The sequence below is a fragment of the Erithacus rubecula genome (assembly GCF_903797595.1).
Source record: "Erithacus rubecula genome assembly, chromosome: 12".
Classification (NCBI taxonomy): Eukaryota; Metazoa; Chordata; class Aves; order Passeriformes; family Muscicapidae; genus Erithacus; species Erithacus rubecula.
Window position 1 is genome coordinate 3,318,389 of NC_136664.1, and position 16,492 is coordinate 3,334,880.

Below are 16,492 nucleotides of genomic sequence, written 5' to 3' on the forward strand. Positions count from 1 at the left end.
TTTGTGAAACAATCCATCCAAAGTTAATTAGAATAGGTTTACTTTTTCTTTGCAGAAATAATCCATAAGAAAGACTGATGGGCAGAGCAAGCTGTGTCCTGCACAAAGGTGGTGGGATTTAAGTGATTCTGAGCTGTGCTCCCAGAACTCTGCAGCCTTCAGGCATCTCTGCTCTGTCTCTGTGGATGGCATAATTAGGGTTTGAGTGCAAACCCCAGTGGTGGAGCCTGATAAGAAGTTAATCTTGTGGGCACCACGTGGGCGCAGAGAGATGTGCCCCAACAGCCCAATTAGCAAAGGCTGGCTGCCCTGGGCTGTGCCAGAGCCTTGCTCAGCCTGCAGCAGAGCTGGGGAGCAGCTCAGGGCTGCACCAGCCCCTCTCACCCCACAGCACTGCACTCTGTCCCATCCCCTTCTCACAGACACCTCCACACTCCCAGGGAGGCATTGAAATCCCACAGATTCACACAGCTGTCTGAAGCAGGATTCACCTCCCAGCCACTCTGGCTGCAGACACAAATCAAGGCTTTTCTCCCTGCCTGGGGAGCCCCACAGAGGGGACTCATCCACAGACCCTGATCTTCCCTCCCCTGACTGAGGCCAAGCAAACAGAATTTGTGTGAAATCTGTGCCATCCCAGCTGCAGAACCCAACAGCATTGCAGCCCCCTACAGCCATGCGTGAGCAAAGCCAGAAAATGATGAGGTTTGATTTCCCATCGTCTATAAAGAGGAAAGGAAAAAGTTCTTGGCTGTTGGAAAAGCACTGCAAATCTGGAAAAGAGAGGCAGAAATCTTTTCTTTTATGGAAGGAAAGCACTTCCCTAACAGCCCAGGGAACGCTGAGGCACAGCATCCATGGATCCCACAAATTCCCCTTTCCATCTAGGAATATTAAAGAGCAAATCCCAGTTTCCAGAGGGATGCAGGTCATGGAAATTGCTGCTGAGAGATGTAAGTGGTTTCTCCAGACCAAGCGACTGTAGCATGACTATGATGGAAGGAGTTAACAGAGACTGAAATTGTTTTATTAAGTAGATTTGCCAGAATTTACTGATTATTAAACCTCATTAGCCGGGAACTTGTACTCCATGTTCTTACCCAGTTGCTGCCTGCTGCCTGCTGGATACACGGAGGGATGCTGGAGAGATTATTGCTAAGCCCTTCCCCCTTCCCTCTCCCCTCCTCTTCCAGGACAACACTGACAGTCCCGGGGGAAGAGAGGAGAGACAGGGAGAGGACAGGATCCACCAGCTCTCCTTCAGCATCTCCCACCTGGAAACCCCAGGAGAGGAGCTGCCCCCCGGACACCTCTGCTGAGCATCCCTGAGCACAACATATGTTACAGCAACACGCACGGCTGCTCTCCCCTTCCAGGAAAGACGAGAAGGAGGAAGAGGGAAGGGACAGAAGGCAGCTGCAGAGTTCTCCAGGGATTTTCCATGTAATCGATGCTGGCCGGTCCCCCCGGGAGCTGCCGCCGGCCGCGGCTCCGTGTGCGGAATGTGAGCATCACCCGGGGGCAGCCTGGCTCCCGGAGCTGGTAAGTCGCTCCGGCAAACTTTCCTTGCACTGCTAGCACCTCGCTGATATGGGCTAAAAAAAGTGATTTTTAATCTCTAGGGACTAGGGGCAAACCCAGGGGTTTGTCCCTGGAAGGAGGCGGGGAGGGTCTCAATCGCTCCGGGCTGAGCAAACACTTTCTGCAAACACAAACACTTTCTGCAAACACAAACACTTTCTGCCTGCTTAACAAAGTTTTCCCCGCGGTGGGCAAAGCTTCCCCTGTAACTTCTCAGCAATTTGCAGAGTCAATTCTGAGCTGATCAGAACAGCCATCGTTTAGACAGAACTTTCCCACTCGAGGCGTTTTGTAAACCTCTCCCTGATCCTCGCAATTCCCCCGAGACCGGAGCGAGAGGCAGAGGAATCTCAATCTGAGCAGTCCAGTTAAAGCAATTAGAACTTCGCACCCACTTGACGGCAGGTAATTAACCACTCTGTCTCTAATAACTATTAAGCAGCTTACTTGAGTTAGCGCGTGGTTAAGGGTTGGTAGAAATAAAGCGAAGCGCAAGGACGATAACAATAACAATAAAACAATAACAATAGCGATGTCAGGGTGGGCAGAGCTGCTCGAGAAGAGCCCAGGCGCTCCCGTTGGGGTTTGCAGGCTCGGTGCTAATTATGAATGAGGCTGGAGCTCCGTGCCGGTGTTGCCAGACAACCAATGAGGCTGCAAAGCAAAGCTCATTCACGGGCTGCGGGCTCCGGGAGGAAGCACAGAGGTGACTTTTACCTACCAAACAGGCACCCGTCAGTTTCGCGACTGAGGAAAGTGGCTGGAAGCACCTTTTCTCCTGCAGTAACCTCTGCTATGTTTTCTCCTCCTCCCCGTGTTTTCTGGCTGACAGATCCCCCTGCTCTGATGCCGTTCTGGATGTCCCGGTGAGAACTCCCAGAGATGCCTATTATCTCCAGAGGCAGTGACCAAGACTATAGCAACATTAGCTACAACTCCTGCAATTCCTTGAGCCACCTCCTTCCCATCTGCGTGGAAACCCCTTCTGTCAAGGGGGTCCATTACCAGAGAGCCAGGAGGATTTACCGCCCTGACCAAGTGTCTGCAGCCGACCTAAAGACAGAGATCATGATCAACGTCGGAGGCATCAAGTACCTGCTGCCTTGGAGTACTTTGGACGAGTTTCCCCTGACCAGGCTGAGCAAACTAAAGCTCTGCAGCAGCTACGAGGAAATCATCCAGCTGTGTGACGATTACGACGAAGACACCCACGAGTTCTTCTTCGACAGGAACCCCAACGCTTTCGGGATGATTGTCAGCTTCCTAGCGGCAGGGAAGCTGATGCTCTTGAGAGACATGTGTGCCTTGTCTTTCCAGGAGGAGCTGAGGTACTGGGGCATTGAGGAATCCAACCTGGAGAACTGCTGCTTTCGGAAGCTGTTCCAGAAGCTGCAGGAGCTGGCCGAGATGCGCAAGGAAGAGGAGCTCCGCAGGAGCAAGGAGGCCTCGTGTGTGCTGGATGAGAAAACCAGATTTGGGCAGTTCATGAACAGACTCAGGGATATGGTGGAGAATCCCCAGTCAGGACTGCCAGGCAAAGTGTTTGCTTGTCTCTCCATCCTCTTTGTGGCCACCACAGCCATCAGCCTTTGTGTGAGCACAATGCCAGACTTGAGAGCTGAAGAGGACAGGGTAAGTCAGTGCATCCTAACTGGTCTGACCACAGGTTAATGGCACAGTCTGTGACAGGAAACTCAGCAAGGGCTCAAATTGGATCTATCATTTTCAAGTGATATGTTAAGAGTAGTGTGAACAAAGATTATGCTGATTTTTAGCTAAAATACTAGAAAGCTTTTGGACAGAGCTCTCCAGTATAGAGTGGTTTTCCTTCTTGAGAAGCTGCTGCCAGTGTAAGATTAACTTGTTAGCACTGAGACTCTCAAACTGACACTGTGGAGTTTTCAAGATGCTTCACTCTCTAGTTGCAGGCAATCTCTCCTTTGGACACATCAGCTACTGAAATATTTTCCTCTGATATCTTTGCTTTTAAAACAGCTGGATATCTTCCCTTGTGATAAAACTTTCAGATGCTTAAAGAGGGAGAAATATTCATTAATTTTTATACGTTACATTTCAGTATTTGCATAAAGATTGAAGGATGAGAGGCAGATGAAGTATTTTTGCACACACTGATACATAAAAGCTGTGCCTCCAAAAATCACAATTCCATGCTAAGAGAATTCTGTATTTGCCCCATATATATGCACATATTGTAGGAGCAATACCAAATTCTATCTGAACTGCTAACTGCATTTAAACCCTTCCCAAAGAATTCATCCACATTAATTCAGGGCAAATAAATCAAGCCTGTATCACACATGAAGGATCTTCTCTGTAACACTGCTGTAAATATTTCAGCATTTAAAAGATTTATTTTTGTAATAATAGACCAGAGGAAAAGTAAGAATCCAAAGTTATTTTAGACGTGGCAGCATCCAAATTCATCACATAACCTTGACTAATCCCTGTAATGAATCCTGCATTTCATCTGCAAATTGCCCTTCCGAAAGTGCTGAGGAAATCTGTGTCAAATGAACCCCCTGCCCCAACCCCTGATGTAAGATAAGAAACTCCTTAGAGTGTCATATATTGATGAATAAAGTAATTTTTATATTTATAGCACAGCCTGGTGTGCACACTACAAAAATCTGAATCTATTTTACTGCTCAAGCCATTGGTCAAAGCAGCCTTGTCATGGTTAAAATATGTCCTGATCTTTGATGTCTTTGGATAAAACTGAGGACTGCACAGGAGGCTGAAATCTAAGATCATTCCCTGTTCCATTTTAACCCCTTGAATATTAACTCCCATTTGCTCAAGGGGGCTCTAACCTGTCAGGAATAAACCTCTTGCAGCCTTTCTCAGCTATTACTTTTTAGCTGAAAAAAGGAAAAAACTGTGTTCACAGGAAAAGCTGCTAACACTATTCCAGTGCTTCTTCCAAGGAAGTATTTAAATATAGAACATCCTTCTTCCAGCTTGATGTACAAACATCACAAACTCTGCTCCAGCAAGTGCTTCCTACTAACTTTGTTAATGGAAGTGGCTTGATGCTTTTTATCTTCATTTCCCAACCACTGCAGGAAAAGCTTTGATAAATAAATCTCATGCAATAGAACCAGCACATGAGCAGAGCTCATAAGGGGTTGTGTGTTTTAAAAATAATTTACTAAGTTAGAAAGAAAAGCATGCTGAGGGTTATAAGTGTGTCTGGGAGCTGCAGTGAAGCTGCTGTTCCTGGGTTTCCCATAAAACAAGGATGACATTACTACTTAGAGATTTGCATGTACATCAGTACTTTAAAAACAAGCAAACTGCATTGAAACAAGCTCAAAAGATGGATTGTTTCAAGTGCAGGGGAGAGGATGAAGGATGAACTTGAGGAAAGAACCACATTTGTCCAAATGTTTGGAAACATTCCATAATTTGCATTTACAGCAGCAGCCTAATGCACTTTGTCATTGTGCCCCAGAATACAGAGTATTAAAAGTCCTGTTCTTTGAATTATGTGATGTTCTGCCACAGGAAACACAGGGGAGTGTATGAGACAAAATACTCATGCCTTGTGGAAAAGCAGAGAATCTGAACTACTAACAAGCAATTTTGGCATCCCTAAATTTCCATCCCCAAATTCTTAGCCTGCACCAGCTAAGATTTCCTTACTGGGATCTCAAAAGAGAATTTAAACTAGAGCTGGACAAATAACTCCATGAAGTAAATTGAGTAAAATTAGGACTTCTTGGCTGCAGCTGAGTCATACTTAATAAAATCAACTCTCTGTTGATTTGTAACTCAGAACTGTTCACTGACCTCAGAGAGTGATTCCAAAATGGGGCCACATTTACCAGCACCTGAGACAGGCATGCAGGACCTGAAATATTTGCTTTTTGGGTAGAACACAATGATGGTTTGATATCTGTTTGCTCAGTGACAAGAAACAATCCAATTTTTTCACAAAGTTTCTGAACAACCTGAAATTCCACACCTGAATTCAAAGATGCCCTCTCGTGAGGTTTGTTCAATTCTGAGTTAAAGCCTGGCAAAAGTTCTGAGGTAAATGTCCTTAGAAGTACTGCAAGGATCCATTTTCCAATGTCAACTAACACTGGAAATTGAATTTATCCATACTACCCATCCTGAAAAACAGACAAAAAAGGCTTTACCTCTGCTGCATGAGTATCACTCTAGGGTCCTGTTCCTCCTCATCACAGCCACGTTAAGAGAGTGAAAACTGGCTGGACACCAGCTCAAGAAGGATCAGAGTCACAAAAAGAAAGTAAAATACAAGGAAAAACAATGCAAGGTGACTTGCACTGGACTCACTTGGCTGAGAGGCTGCTGCTCCCACCCTGCAGGCACAGCAGATCCTTTCCCTTCCAGCAGCTGCTGAGCCAGGTGTGCTCAGGAGGGAGGAGAGCAGCAGAGCAAGCTGGAGTCCTCCCTGTGAGAGGGAAAGTGAAAACTCTGCTCTGTCTCCGGGAGAGGGATGGCAGGGAGCCAGGAGGGAGCATCTGCATCAGGGAAACCCTGGCAGTCACCCTGGCAACCAGAGGGGAGGGAAGGACCACGGGCAGGGGCAGCAGAGGGATGGGAGCTGGGAGTCGGGAATGCGGCTGGAAGAGAAATAAAGGGGGAGCTGATACAGGCAGCACCATGCTCACACCCCATAATATGCCAAATGCCATTCAGGAGCCTCCTCATGGAACAAAAACACAGAGATTTAGGCAACTGTTTCATAGCTTTATATGTACATGCTGTGAATCCCAGCCCAGAGAGAACAGTCCCAGGTGAAGGGTGAGCAAAAAGTTCAGTGGAAATGTGGAGTAGCAAAGGAACAGCTCTGGTGAGCTCAGGTTTGAGTCTGACCATGAAATAAATATATAAAGGGTTTTATCATTTATGAGGCAAAGGAAAGAGGAGTGACACAAGGTTGTGTTATTTAGGAATAAAACAACAGAATGATCACGTTCTCCAGGGGGAATATATCCTTGCCCATGATATTTGCATCAGTTCTTTATGGAGCTCAAACTGTCTTTGGTAAAAAAGCAGATTTAATATCATCAGCATGCAGTAATCAAAGCACGTAGAGATAGAAAAAAAATGCCTATTTAGAGGTGAGGAAATCTGTTATTGATCTGAACAGGCAGCTTGAGAGAGCTGCAAATCTGGAGACCAAACAGGGTAGGAAAGCTGAAGTGACAAAATTCACCAGCATTACCCTCACATGAAGAAATTCAGATCATCCCACTAGGGACAGGACAGACCCATCAAAACCCAGTCCCACATGAGAGTCAGGATCTAAGAGGGGTCACTGAAACAGCCTCTGCTCAGCACATCCAACCCAAAGGATTAAAAAACATCATTAGAGCAGAAAGTTATGGGATAAAACCAGTGCAGAAAGATCTGGAGAGGGAGAACACTTTGAAGGGCTCTTGGGACTTTCCTTAGGACGAGATATTTCCTTCAATGAGTCCCTAAATTTGGCATCCTCTAGAGAAATGACTCAGCAGAAAGGCTGCAGCAAGGTCTGTACTTCAGGAAAACAGCAAATTAAGGTCAGGGGGAAGAAAACCCCCAGATATTTCCATTCCCTGACCTTGTTACTGCTAATTTTTGTGTTTGTTCTTAACTGACCTTGAGAAGCTTGGAATTACTTTAGGCATTTTATAGGTCCTAATGAAACAAAAATCATTATAAGCTGCAACCACTGTTGTTTCATGTGAAGGTTTTATCCTGAAACACAGAATACTCATTTTTTTTTAAAGCTTCTTTTCTAAGCATCATTTGATTATGTGAAAATCAAGTTCCTTTTAAAAGAGTAAGTTTCTTGTCTCTGGTTGTACTTAGAATCCAAAAAAACATGAACAGATGAGGAGAACCCAGTACTTCACATATAGAACCACTTTTAATTTATTTTTTTAAAATTCTACACCATTATTCTAGAGGTCCTGAGTAGTGTTTTAATGCTTGATGCTGCTGAAATTTTCTGTATGACACTAAAGAATATTTGGCTTGCACACTAGGGGAAACTGCCAAGAAACAAGGGGTTTTTTTTTAAACTGGAATAATTTTACTTTACAGGGAGAAAAAACCCCAATTTATTTGCCTTGAAAATGTGATGCTCATTTAAAGTGTAAGACTATAAAGGCACATGTGTTCATGCCTATCTATAAATATACTGCTATATACATATGACTTGAAATTATTTGGAGCAAAATAAAGCTGGATGTGCTTTGGCTTTATTGCATCTGCTCAAGCACTTTATTCTGGGTTCTTATCAGGTCATTTTCTGCAGACAATCCCTCTCTTAAATTGTGCAAACACCCAGTGCAATTCTGATTTTTTTTCTGACCATTTTGATCAGCAAGGAAAGTAGGAAAATGTGCTTCACTGGACCACCAAAAACCTCCTGGTCTTGGTGCACTCAGTATAAATTTGTGTGCTTCATGGACTAAATTAGCTAAATTAATAATGATTGAAGAAAGGTTTAATAAGAAGCCATTAAAAAGCAGAAATCAGAATATTCAAGCCTATATTTGTAAATTATTGCTTAATGAGATCTGCCTTTTTTTGAGGTCAGAAGTGCCAGGAGTTTTGAAATTGCACAGCTGTGTTAAGACCCTGATTTCAGAGTCTCACATTATCAGTGATCATTCCCCAGGTATCCACAGCCAGAACTGCCTGATTCAGCACTGAGCCTGTGATGCACAGCACTGATAAAGTTCATTTCACTTAATCCCAAAAGGGCACTGTGGGGGTGGCCAGTGCTGACCATCTGTGCCCTGGCTCACCCCAAATAAATGTCTGCACAAACTCCTGACCCTCAGGGAGGGAATGGATCCTGCCTGCCTCTCCAAAGGCAGTGCCCAGGGTTCAGGAAGCACAATTAGACATTATTAGTTTGCCTTATGTTCATCCCCTTTTGGCTGTGTCCCAGCAGTGCCAAGGCTGAGAGCTTTGCACGCCATCCTGGGGGACACCCAGCTGTTCCAGCTGTTCCAGCTGTTCTGCACTGGCAGGGCACCAACAGCTGTGCACGTGTGTCCCTCACTGGGAATGAGGATTTCTTTCCCCTCTTGCTGCTGTCAGGGTTGTAATAGTTACAAAAGCCTGTTCAGCACAGGTGGGTGTTTAATAAATGCTCGAGAAGATTCTTGTTCCCTTTCATTCCACCTCTGGAAAAGTCTGTTTGAAACTATCCTGTAGGTTCCTTCCCACAGTGTCAGCACCTCTCATTAGCATCAGTATCTTCCCTTAAAACAGATTCAACCATATTTGGGAACCCCTGTACTCCAGAGTTATAATTAGAAGGAATTTCTGCTCTGAAGAATTAAAAATGCAGTGAAAAAGAAATAAAGTAACAGTATCAGGCAAAATGCTTTGACCAACAGCAAAACTTTCAGTTTAAGGTTATCCTCCCAAGTCCAGATGAATTCTTTGTCATTTTGACTATACTGCTTTTCACAGTTACAAAATTTCTGTAAGATTCCATATTAGAAAAACAAGAAAGAGTTTACTCTTTCACATCTTTCTAATACCAACACTTTGGAGTCACCAACTGGTTTAAATCAAATTCAGATTCTTCAGACTGACTCTCACAGTGTTTGCAGACTAAGGACTCAAGTTTGAAAGTTAATTGTAACATTTTATTTTAGGTACACTTCTGTCTCAGTGGGGATAATTATTTGTTGGACACAGAGCATTAATTTCTTTCTTTGCTCTTTCTAATGTCCACATTAATACAATACCAATATTAGTTTAGTTCCCTCAAATGTTGTAGTTGTGGTAATTGTTTTCCTAAGTCCAGGCTTCTTTCCCATCAAGTCGAACAAGTGGGAGCTCATTGTGCTCTCAGAATATGCAGCACTGCTTTAACAAGCTCATCATTCCCTGAATCAGGTTAGAGTCTCTTTCTCAGCAGGCTGTAACCTTCTGATTTTATTGCATGGGCTGAGGCAGTAAATCCAAGTGCTGGTGTGATCCATAACAGAGGGTTTCCAAGCTCTCCCTCCCCATCTCTTGATTCAGCAGAGCATGGTTTAATTATTGGCTGCAGTGATTCAGCAGCACTGCAGCTGGATCCCAGAGCTCAGGTGTGCAGAACATTGGCACCAAATCTCCTAAACAAGCCACCACTGCACAGCCAAAGGGCATTTCTGCCCTGGAGCTGCTCATTGCCTGCTGCCAATGGGATAAGAACAGCTTGGAGCTGGTTGGGGAGATCATTCCCTCCACCCAGGTCTTGTCCTGCCTCTGGTCATTCCTAACCCTTCTCCAGGCTTGCAGCCTCTCCTGTATTCCCACTGCCTTGGCTCTGTGGGCAGCCAAGGACAAGAACCAAAGCTTGTTTTTTCACCATTAGTTGGTATTTTTCACCCAGAGGGAGAAGCTCTTCTCAGGGAGAAGCTCTGGACCAGGATGCCCTGCCCATGTATGAGAAGTGCAAAAAGCTGGAAAACAGCCCCCCACCCTGGAAATGGCAACCCTGGGCTTAGAGAGGGAAATTCCTGCCAGGTTTACATCTCAATCCTGCACCTAGAGGGCTGGCTGGTTTTGGCCAAAGGGCCAGGCTGCAGGAAGAGCAGTCTGGCTGGGATAAGTGCTGGACAGCACAGGCTGGCAGAAGGCAGCTCAGGCACCACAGGACAGGCTGATCCCATCTGCTGCCACTCTGGTGGACACTGGCCTCTGTCCACAGAGCAGTGTGTGCATCACAGGAAGGACCTGAGCAGCAACCAAACAAAACCTGCACCTGCCAGGACAAATTTAGCAAATTTTAACCTTGACCTTGCACCATCCACAGAGCCAGGCACGCTCCTGCTGTGAGCAGTGACACTCTGCAGCCTGTGCTTCCACTGCAGAGGGATAAGATGGTGCAGGTCCTGTGTTCAGGGAAACTCCTCTGGACTCCAGTAGGATGGAGCATGTGCTGGCTGAGCTCCTTCCCTGCTCTGGCTCCATGAGCTGTGGGTCACAGAGCACCAGGACAGCCTTTCCCCAGGAGTGATCACTGCTGCAGCTGGCTGGGAACAGGGCTCAGATCCTTTCAGCTCATTTCTTTTATGATGATAAGCCAGCTGCCTGCCATAAACATGCCCTGGGAATAACAGTGTTTGCATACAGGGGTTCAGTCATGACTTCTAGCTGGGTTCAAGGACTTTTATCAGCTTGGCTTCATAAGGAGATTCCTTTCTCACAAGTGTGCTGTGTAAGCAGCATCCATACCTTGTGCTGAGGTATTGATTTCCACTCTAAGGCTCTGGAAATAAGACATGATTCTGAAACAATACAGATACTGATCAAACTGTGCTTATTAGCAAAGTGTTCTACAACCATTGGAGGAACTTTAACTTGGAAATAGATCATTTGACACAAGAAACACTCAGAATCACTGACACCATCCTGAGCTGAGTCCCCTGGCAATCACAGGAAGCAGATCACAGGAAATGCTGTTTTTTTGCTTGTTTTACCTCCCAAAGGTTTATAGATTGTGGGAAATCCCAAATCACACACCACAGAAAACAGGCTCAGATTGCTGCCAATAAACTTCCACTTAGAGTCAATCACACCCAGGACAGAAAGTTGGTACCAAACCAGTTTTATCCTCACCCAGCTGCAGCACAGATTTCTTTCCTCATTGTGCTTCAGAATGAGTGGATAAAAGGTAAATAACCACTGCAAAAGGTAGTGGGGTAGATCTCTGGCAGTGGAAACTCATTGGTGGATCAGGTGGATTCAGAACAAGTTTTCCAAAGCATATTTTAATTGTCAATTGTCTCAGAGTGCAGACAGGTGGGACACAATGGAAGAGCACAGAGCAGACCCTGAAGGAACAAGAATAGTTCCTTGGTGGTATCACACAGTTAATCAATAATAATAAAATTTTTCCTTGTGTAGAACACATTAAAAAAGTGAGCAGCATCTGGAAAGCAGCATGGGTAGATGAGAGATATATTCTTCAAGGGAAATTCTGATTCAGTCTCCCTGGGCATAACTAGATTTATTGATGCATGTAAAGGTATTATTTTCACTAGATGAGATTTATACCTGTTGTAAGTTAAGCTAGTGCTGCACAACTCTGGGATCTGATTTTGTTTCTTATCCTAGATGTCATCACACTTTAATTCATGTTTCCTGGTCCCTTTTACCCAAACCATTCTGGGATTCTGTGAGTGGAAAACAAAAGGAGAGTTGCCCAGGAGAGTTGACTTGGGCACCTGTTTCCTCTGGCTGTTTAGGGAGCTGGGTTAACTGGAATCAGTACTTCTATTCTTCTATTATATTATGAACCTACTTTTTTTTTTTTTTTTTTTCCTATTTAAAGAGAATTTAACAAAAATATTCTAAAATGAGCAATCTCACTGTAACACCATAAACTCCAGCACATAAACTCCAGCACTCATACACCAGAGGGGGATAATCAAAAGGAAGCTTGAATTTTTGACTATCTCTGGTGGTAGAGGAGTTTGAAACAACTCCTTTGCTTATTGGAGATAGTTTATAAATCTAAGAAACCACTCAATATTTCAGGCACCAGGCTCAGTAAATATCTTTTTACACACAAAATATTGTTTCATTCATTGCTGAGCCAAATGCTCATTTGGTACAGAAGATCAATACCAGGCACTCATTTTATTACATTTATATCATAGGTTGTAGAATTTCTGCTGGAGGCAAGTTCCATAAATCCTGATAAATTCTTGCATTGTTGAAAAGTAAATCTGCAGGATGAATAAAGTATAAAGAGTTACACACTCACTGCTGGGCCTGTCAAAACTGTTCTCCCATCAAAGTCAGTGACAGGCTGAGTACAGATTGATGTCAGATGGTTTTGTTGAAAAAGCCCTCCCAAAATATGCTGTGGTCAGTTATAATAAAACCTCATCTTCCCCTCTTGCTCACCATCAACACCAGCCTGGAGCTTTTAGAGCTCCCACTCCACCAACTGCAGCAGGAGGAGAAAGAACTCTGTGAAAATTTGACTCAAAGATCTGGAAATAAAACCCCAGAATTCTACTCTAGTTAATGGTGTGGTCAAGGGAGAGACTTTGTTGTGGTTTGTGTTGGCAGGTGCTGAACACCAGAATATCCAAATGTGTCTGGTTTGTTCAGAAAGAGGAATTTTAGAGAAGGTTTTGTGTCATAAAGAGATTTATCAGACATTTAGGCAAAAAAAGCCTTTAATGGATCAGGGTATTTGGGCCATACTGAAAGTAACTAATGGGAATGTGGTGGCAAAAAAAAAAAAAAAAATTGAAATCCCCCCACCCCCTCTTCCTTCAATATTTGCTGCTTTCAAACAAGAGATTCAAAAGGATGAAGAATGTTTGAAGAGACTGACATTAGAGAGGGATATTCTACACAAATCAAGTCAGGTGCATTCCATAATATATACAAATGTTCCTAATATATAAAACATTCACATACAAACTCTTGGGATGACATCCATCTCCCAATGTGAAGTCAATGAGTGTGTTCTCATTACGCTGACAGCATAAATTGCCTTCACTAAGTAAATATAAATTTCCATAGGGAATACTGAGGTCACTGAGGGTGGCAAGAATTAAAAATCTCCAAAACAGTCTCTATATTGCTACACCTTGACATTTCCTGCTCAGCTCAAAAAGCACCCTACATCTTAATGGTTAAACCTTCCAGCAAACAAAACTTCTTTTCTTCTGTTCTCTAAGGAAGGAATAGGGAAAACCCCATGATGATCTGAGAGCAATGTCACCAGCAAATGTCTAAAGGCAAATAAATAACAGATGTACTGGAAATTCAGCCCAGTTAACAAAAAATTAAGTAAATCTTGATGGGAGCAATGAATAATTCAGAGGCCACATCACTGGAGTGAGGTCTGTGCAGAGTCCAGGCTGCACTGTACAAAGAATTGAGGGCTCAGGAGGAGTGAGCAGTGCACAACACAAGTGCTGATTGCAGGCAATCTCATCAAGCCCAGTCAGCAGCTCTGCAACCATCAATGCACTCCAGCACTGACTGCAAATGGAGCCACAGCCTGACCCTGCATGCAGAGCCCTGCCAGGGCCAGGCCTTCATCACCTTCTCTGGTGGGTAAAATATGGACTCGACAGCTTACTGTGCAGAAAGGAAAAACTCCCAAGTGGTGCTACAGAGCTGAATTGTTCTGAGAGATGGGCAGGGTAAAACACACTCCTCTACTGGCCAATTCTATAGCACAAAATGGCTTGTTACTCCCAAGAGCAGCAGAAAGTGGGAATTATTCAGGACTTACAGCCTGCATGCCAGGCTTTATACAGGTTTCATTCCAGTAGGTTGGAAAAAGCAGCACAGTGAAAGGAGGCAGGTAGGTAGATCTGTTTGTTCAGCTATTTCCTGTGCCAATATTCTCTGCACACAGCTGAAGGACAGCTGCCACACTCCCTGTGAGCTGGGGTTTGATTATTCTGGTACCAGTGACTCAGGCAGATCCATGTTGCTTCTCCCTCAGTGTTTTTGGATGCTGGTTTGTCACTATAGAGTTAGAGCAGTAAAAGAATACAGCAACACACAACTTCCTCCAGAGGCAGAGGAAAAGCAATTTATTGAAGAGGCAATCACACTTTTATAGACTTTTATAAATCATGGAATTGAGGATATAGACACACTGATTGGTCCAAGGAAGGTAACATCCCTTGCAAACACTTTTTCACCCAAACATCACATCTCTCAAGCATCCTCCTGTGCCAACAGCAGGTGCTGATCTCTGTTATTAATTCTTTCTCTTCTGTTTTCCTTTAAGTAGCTTGAGAAAGACTCAAGCTTCTTTTTCTCTAGCTCTTCACAGTACGCACAAGTCCCCCTTTTCATACTTAAAAAAAAAAAAAAGAAGAAGTGTTTGTCGTTCTCCCATGCAAGGGAGAACAAACACAACCCAAGCTGCATCTTTCCCTGGCTTTCTCCAGTACCCCACACCGGCTGACAGACTGTTTTTTGTTTATTCCCCTCCCTGTTTTGCGCCAGGGCGAGTGTTCCCAGAAGTGCTATTACATCTTCGTCATCGAGACCATCTGCGTGGCTTGGTTCTCCCTGGAGCTCTGCCTGCGCTTCATCCAGGCCAGGAGCAAGTGTCAGTTCTTCAAAGGCCCCCTGAACATCATCGACTTCGTGGCCATCTCCCCGTACTACGCCTCCCTCATCTTCTCGGAGGACGAGTCCGGCGAGGAGGAGGACAGGCCGAGCAGCAGCACGTACCTGGAGAAGGTGGGGCTGGTGCTGCGGGTGCTGCGGGCGCTGCGCATCCTCTACGTGATGCGGCTGGCGCGGCACTCGCTGGGGCTGCAGACGCTCGGGCTCACCGTGCGCAAGTGTACGCGGGAGTTCGGGCTGCTGCTGCTCTTCCTCTGCGTGGCCGTCACCCTCTTCTCCCCGCTGGTTTATCTGGCTGAGAACGAGTCGGGCAGGGTGCTGGAGTTCACCAGTATCCCCGCCTCGTACTGGTGGGCTATCATCTCCATGACCACCGTGGGGTACGGGGACATGGTGCCGCGCAGCGTGCCGGGGCAGATGGTGGCTCTGAGCAGCATCCTCAGCGGGATACTCATCATGTCCTTCCCTGCCACCTCCATCTTCCACACCTTCTCCCACTCCTACTCCGAGCTGCGCAGGGAGCACGAGCGGCTGCAGTCGCGGCTGAGCCGGGACAGGAACGGCAACAGCTCCAGGGAAAGTGACACCTTCAATGAGACCGACAGCCTGGTGCTGGAGGGACAGGCATCCCCCATCAAGTACATCTACACAGGGAACTGAGCCTGGAGTCACAGTCAAACTCATCCAGACAGGGAACTGAGCCTGGAGTCCCCATCAAATACATCTACACAGGAAACTGAGCCTGGAGTCCCCAGTCAGATAAATCCAGACAGGGAGCTGAGCCTGGAGTCACAGTCAAACTCATCCAGACAGGAAACTGAGCCTGGAGTCCCCAGTCAGATAAATCCAGACAGGGAACTGAGCCTGGAGTCACAATCAAACACATCCACACAGGGATCTGAGCCTGGCATCCCCCATCAAACACATCCACACAGAGAGCTGAGCCTGGAGTCACAATCAAACTCATCCAGACAGGGAACTGAGCCTGGCATCCCCTATCAGATAAATCCATATAGGGAACTGAACCTGGAGTCTCCCATCAGATAAATCCACCCAGGGATCTGAGCCTGGAGTCCCCCATCAAACACATCCACACAGGGAACTGAGCCTGGCATCCCCATCAAACACATCCACACAGGGAACTGAGCCTGGAGTCCCCCATCAAACACATCCACACAGGGAACTGAGCCTGGAGTCACAATAAAACACATCCACACAGGGAGCTGAGCCTGGTCTGGGGCATTCCCAAAATCCCTGACAGGAACTTGCACGTGTGTGTGTCAGCAAAATGCACAAAGCAAAGCAACACCATAGGTTACAGTGCTATCTCCTCTCCTGGCATAGGTAGAAGCAGCAGCCAGCCCAACAGAACCAGCTCCAAAAAATCCCCATGGAACTGGAGGTTGGGAGAATGTAAAAAGACAGAGTTTATTCAGTGATAAATGTTCATTCTTCTCTATGGCTACTAAGAATAAACTTTGTCTCTACCACTCATGCATCTTGCTGAATACCTGATACTGAATGAGTAACAAACAAACCAGCTTCTCTTGGCACAAGCACACTTGTTATTTTATTTGCCTTTGAGTTTCCAGTGTTTTTTGCAGTTAATATCCTGAGCCAGGTGTTAGGACACATTCTTTCAGGCCTACACACCAGCGTGGCCATGCCCAGCTCATCCACCAGGCACACAGATACAAATCTGAGTTCTGTATTTAAAGCCAGTAACAAGCTTAAAATAAAACTGCTGTATGTGACAGCTTTCAAAGTTTGCCTGTAGCCAGATGATCAATCTGTACCTAACAAA

The 16,492-nt window shown here is 45.3% G+C and overlaps 1 protein-coding gene across 2 annotated transcripts; it reads left to right on the forward strand.

The window, feature by feature from the left end:
• The first annotated feature begins 754 nt into the window (after positions 1–754).
• Positions 755–15,427, forward strand: KCNG4 (potassium voltage-gated channel modifier subfamily G member 4). 2 transcript variants are annotated; one of them, XM_079316209.1, is made up of 3 exons: positions 755–1,542; positions 2,414–3,213; positions 14,563–15,427. In XM_079316209.1, exons 2-3 carry the CDS (start codon positions 2,464–2,466, stop codon positions 15,346–15,348), a joined length of 1,536 nt encoding a protein of 511 aa, XP_079172335.1. In that variant the 5' UTR covers positions 755–1,542; positions 2,414–2,463; the 3' UTR covers positions 15,349–15,427. The 2 variants fall into 2 exon arrangements, with proteins under 2 accessions (XP_079172335.1, XP_079172336.1); XM_079316210.1 differs by lacking the exon at positions 755–1,542 and adding an exon at positions 2,227–2,287.
• Positions 15,428–16,492: the final 1,065 nt, after the last annotated feature.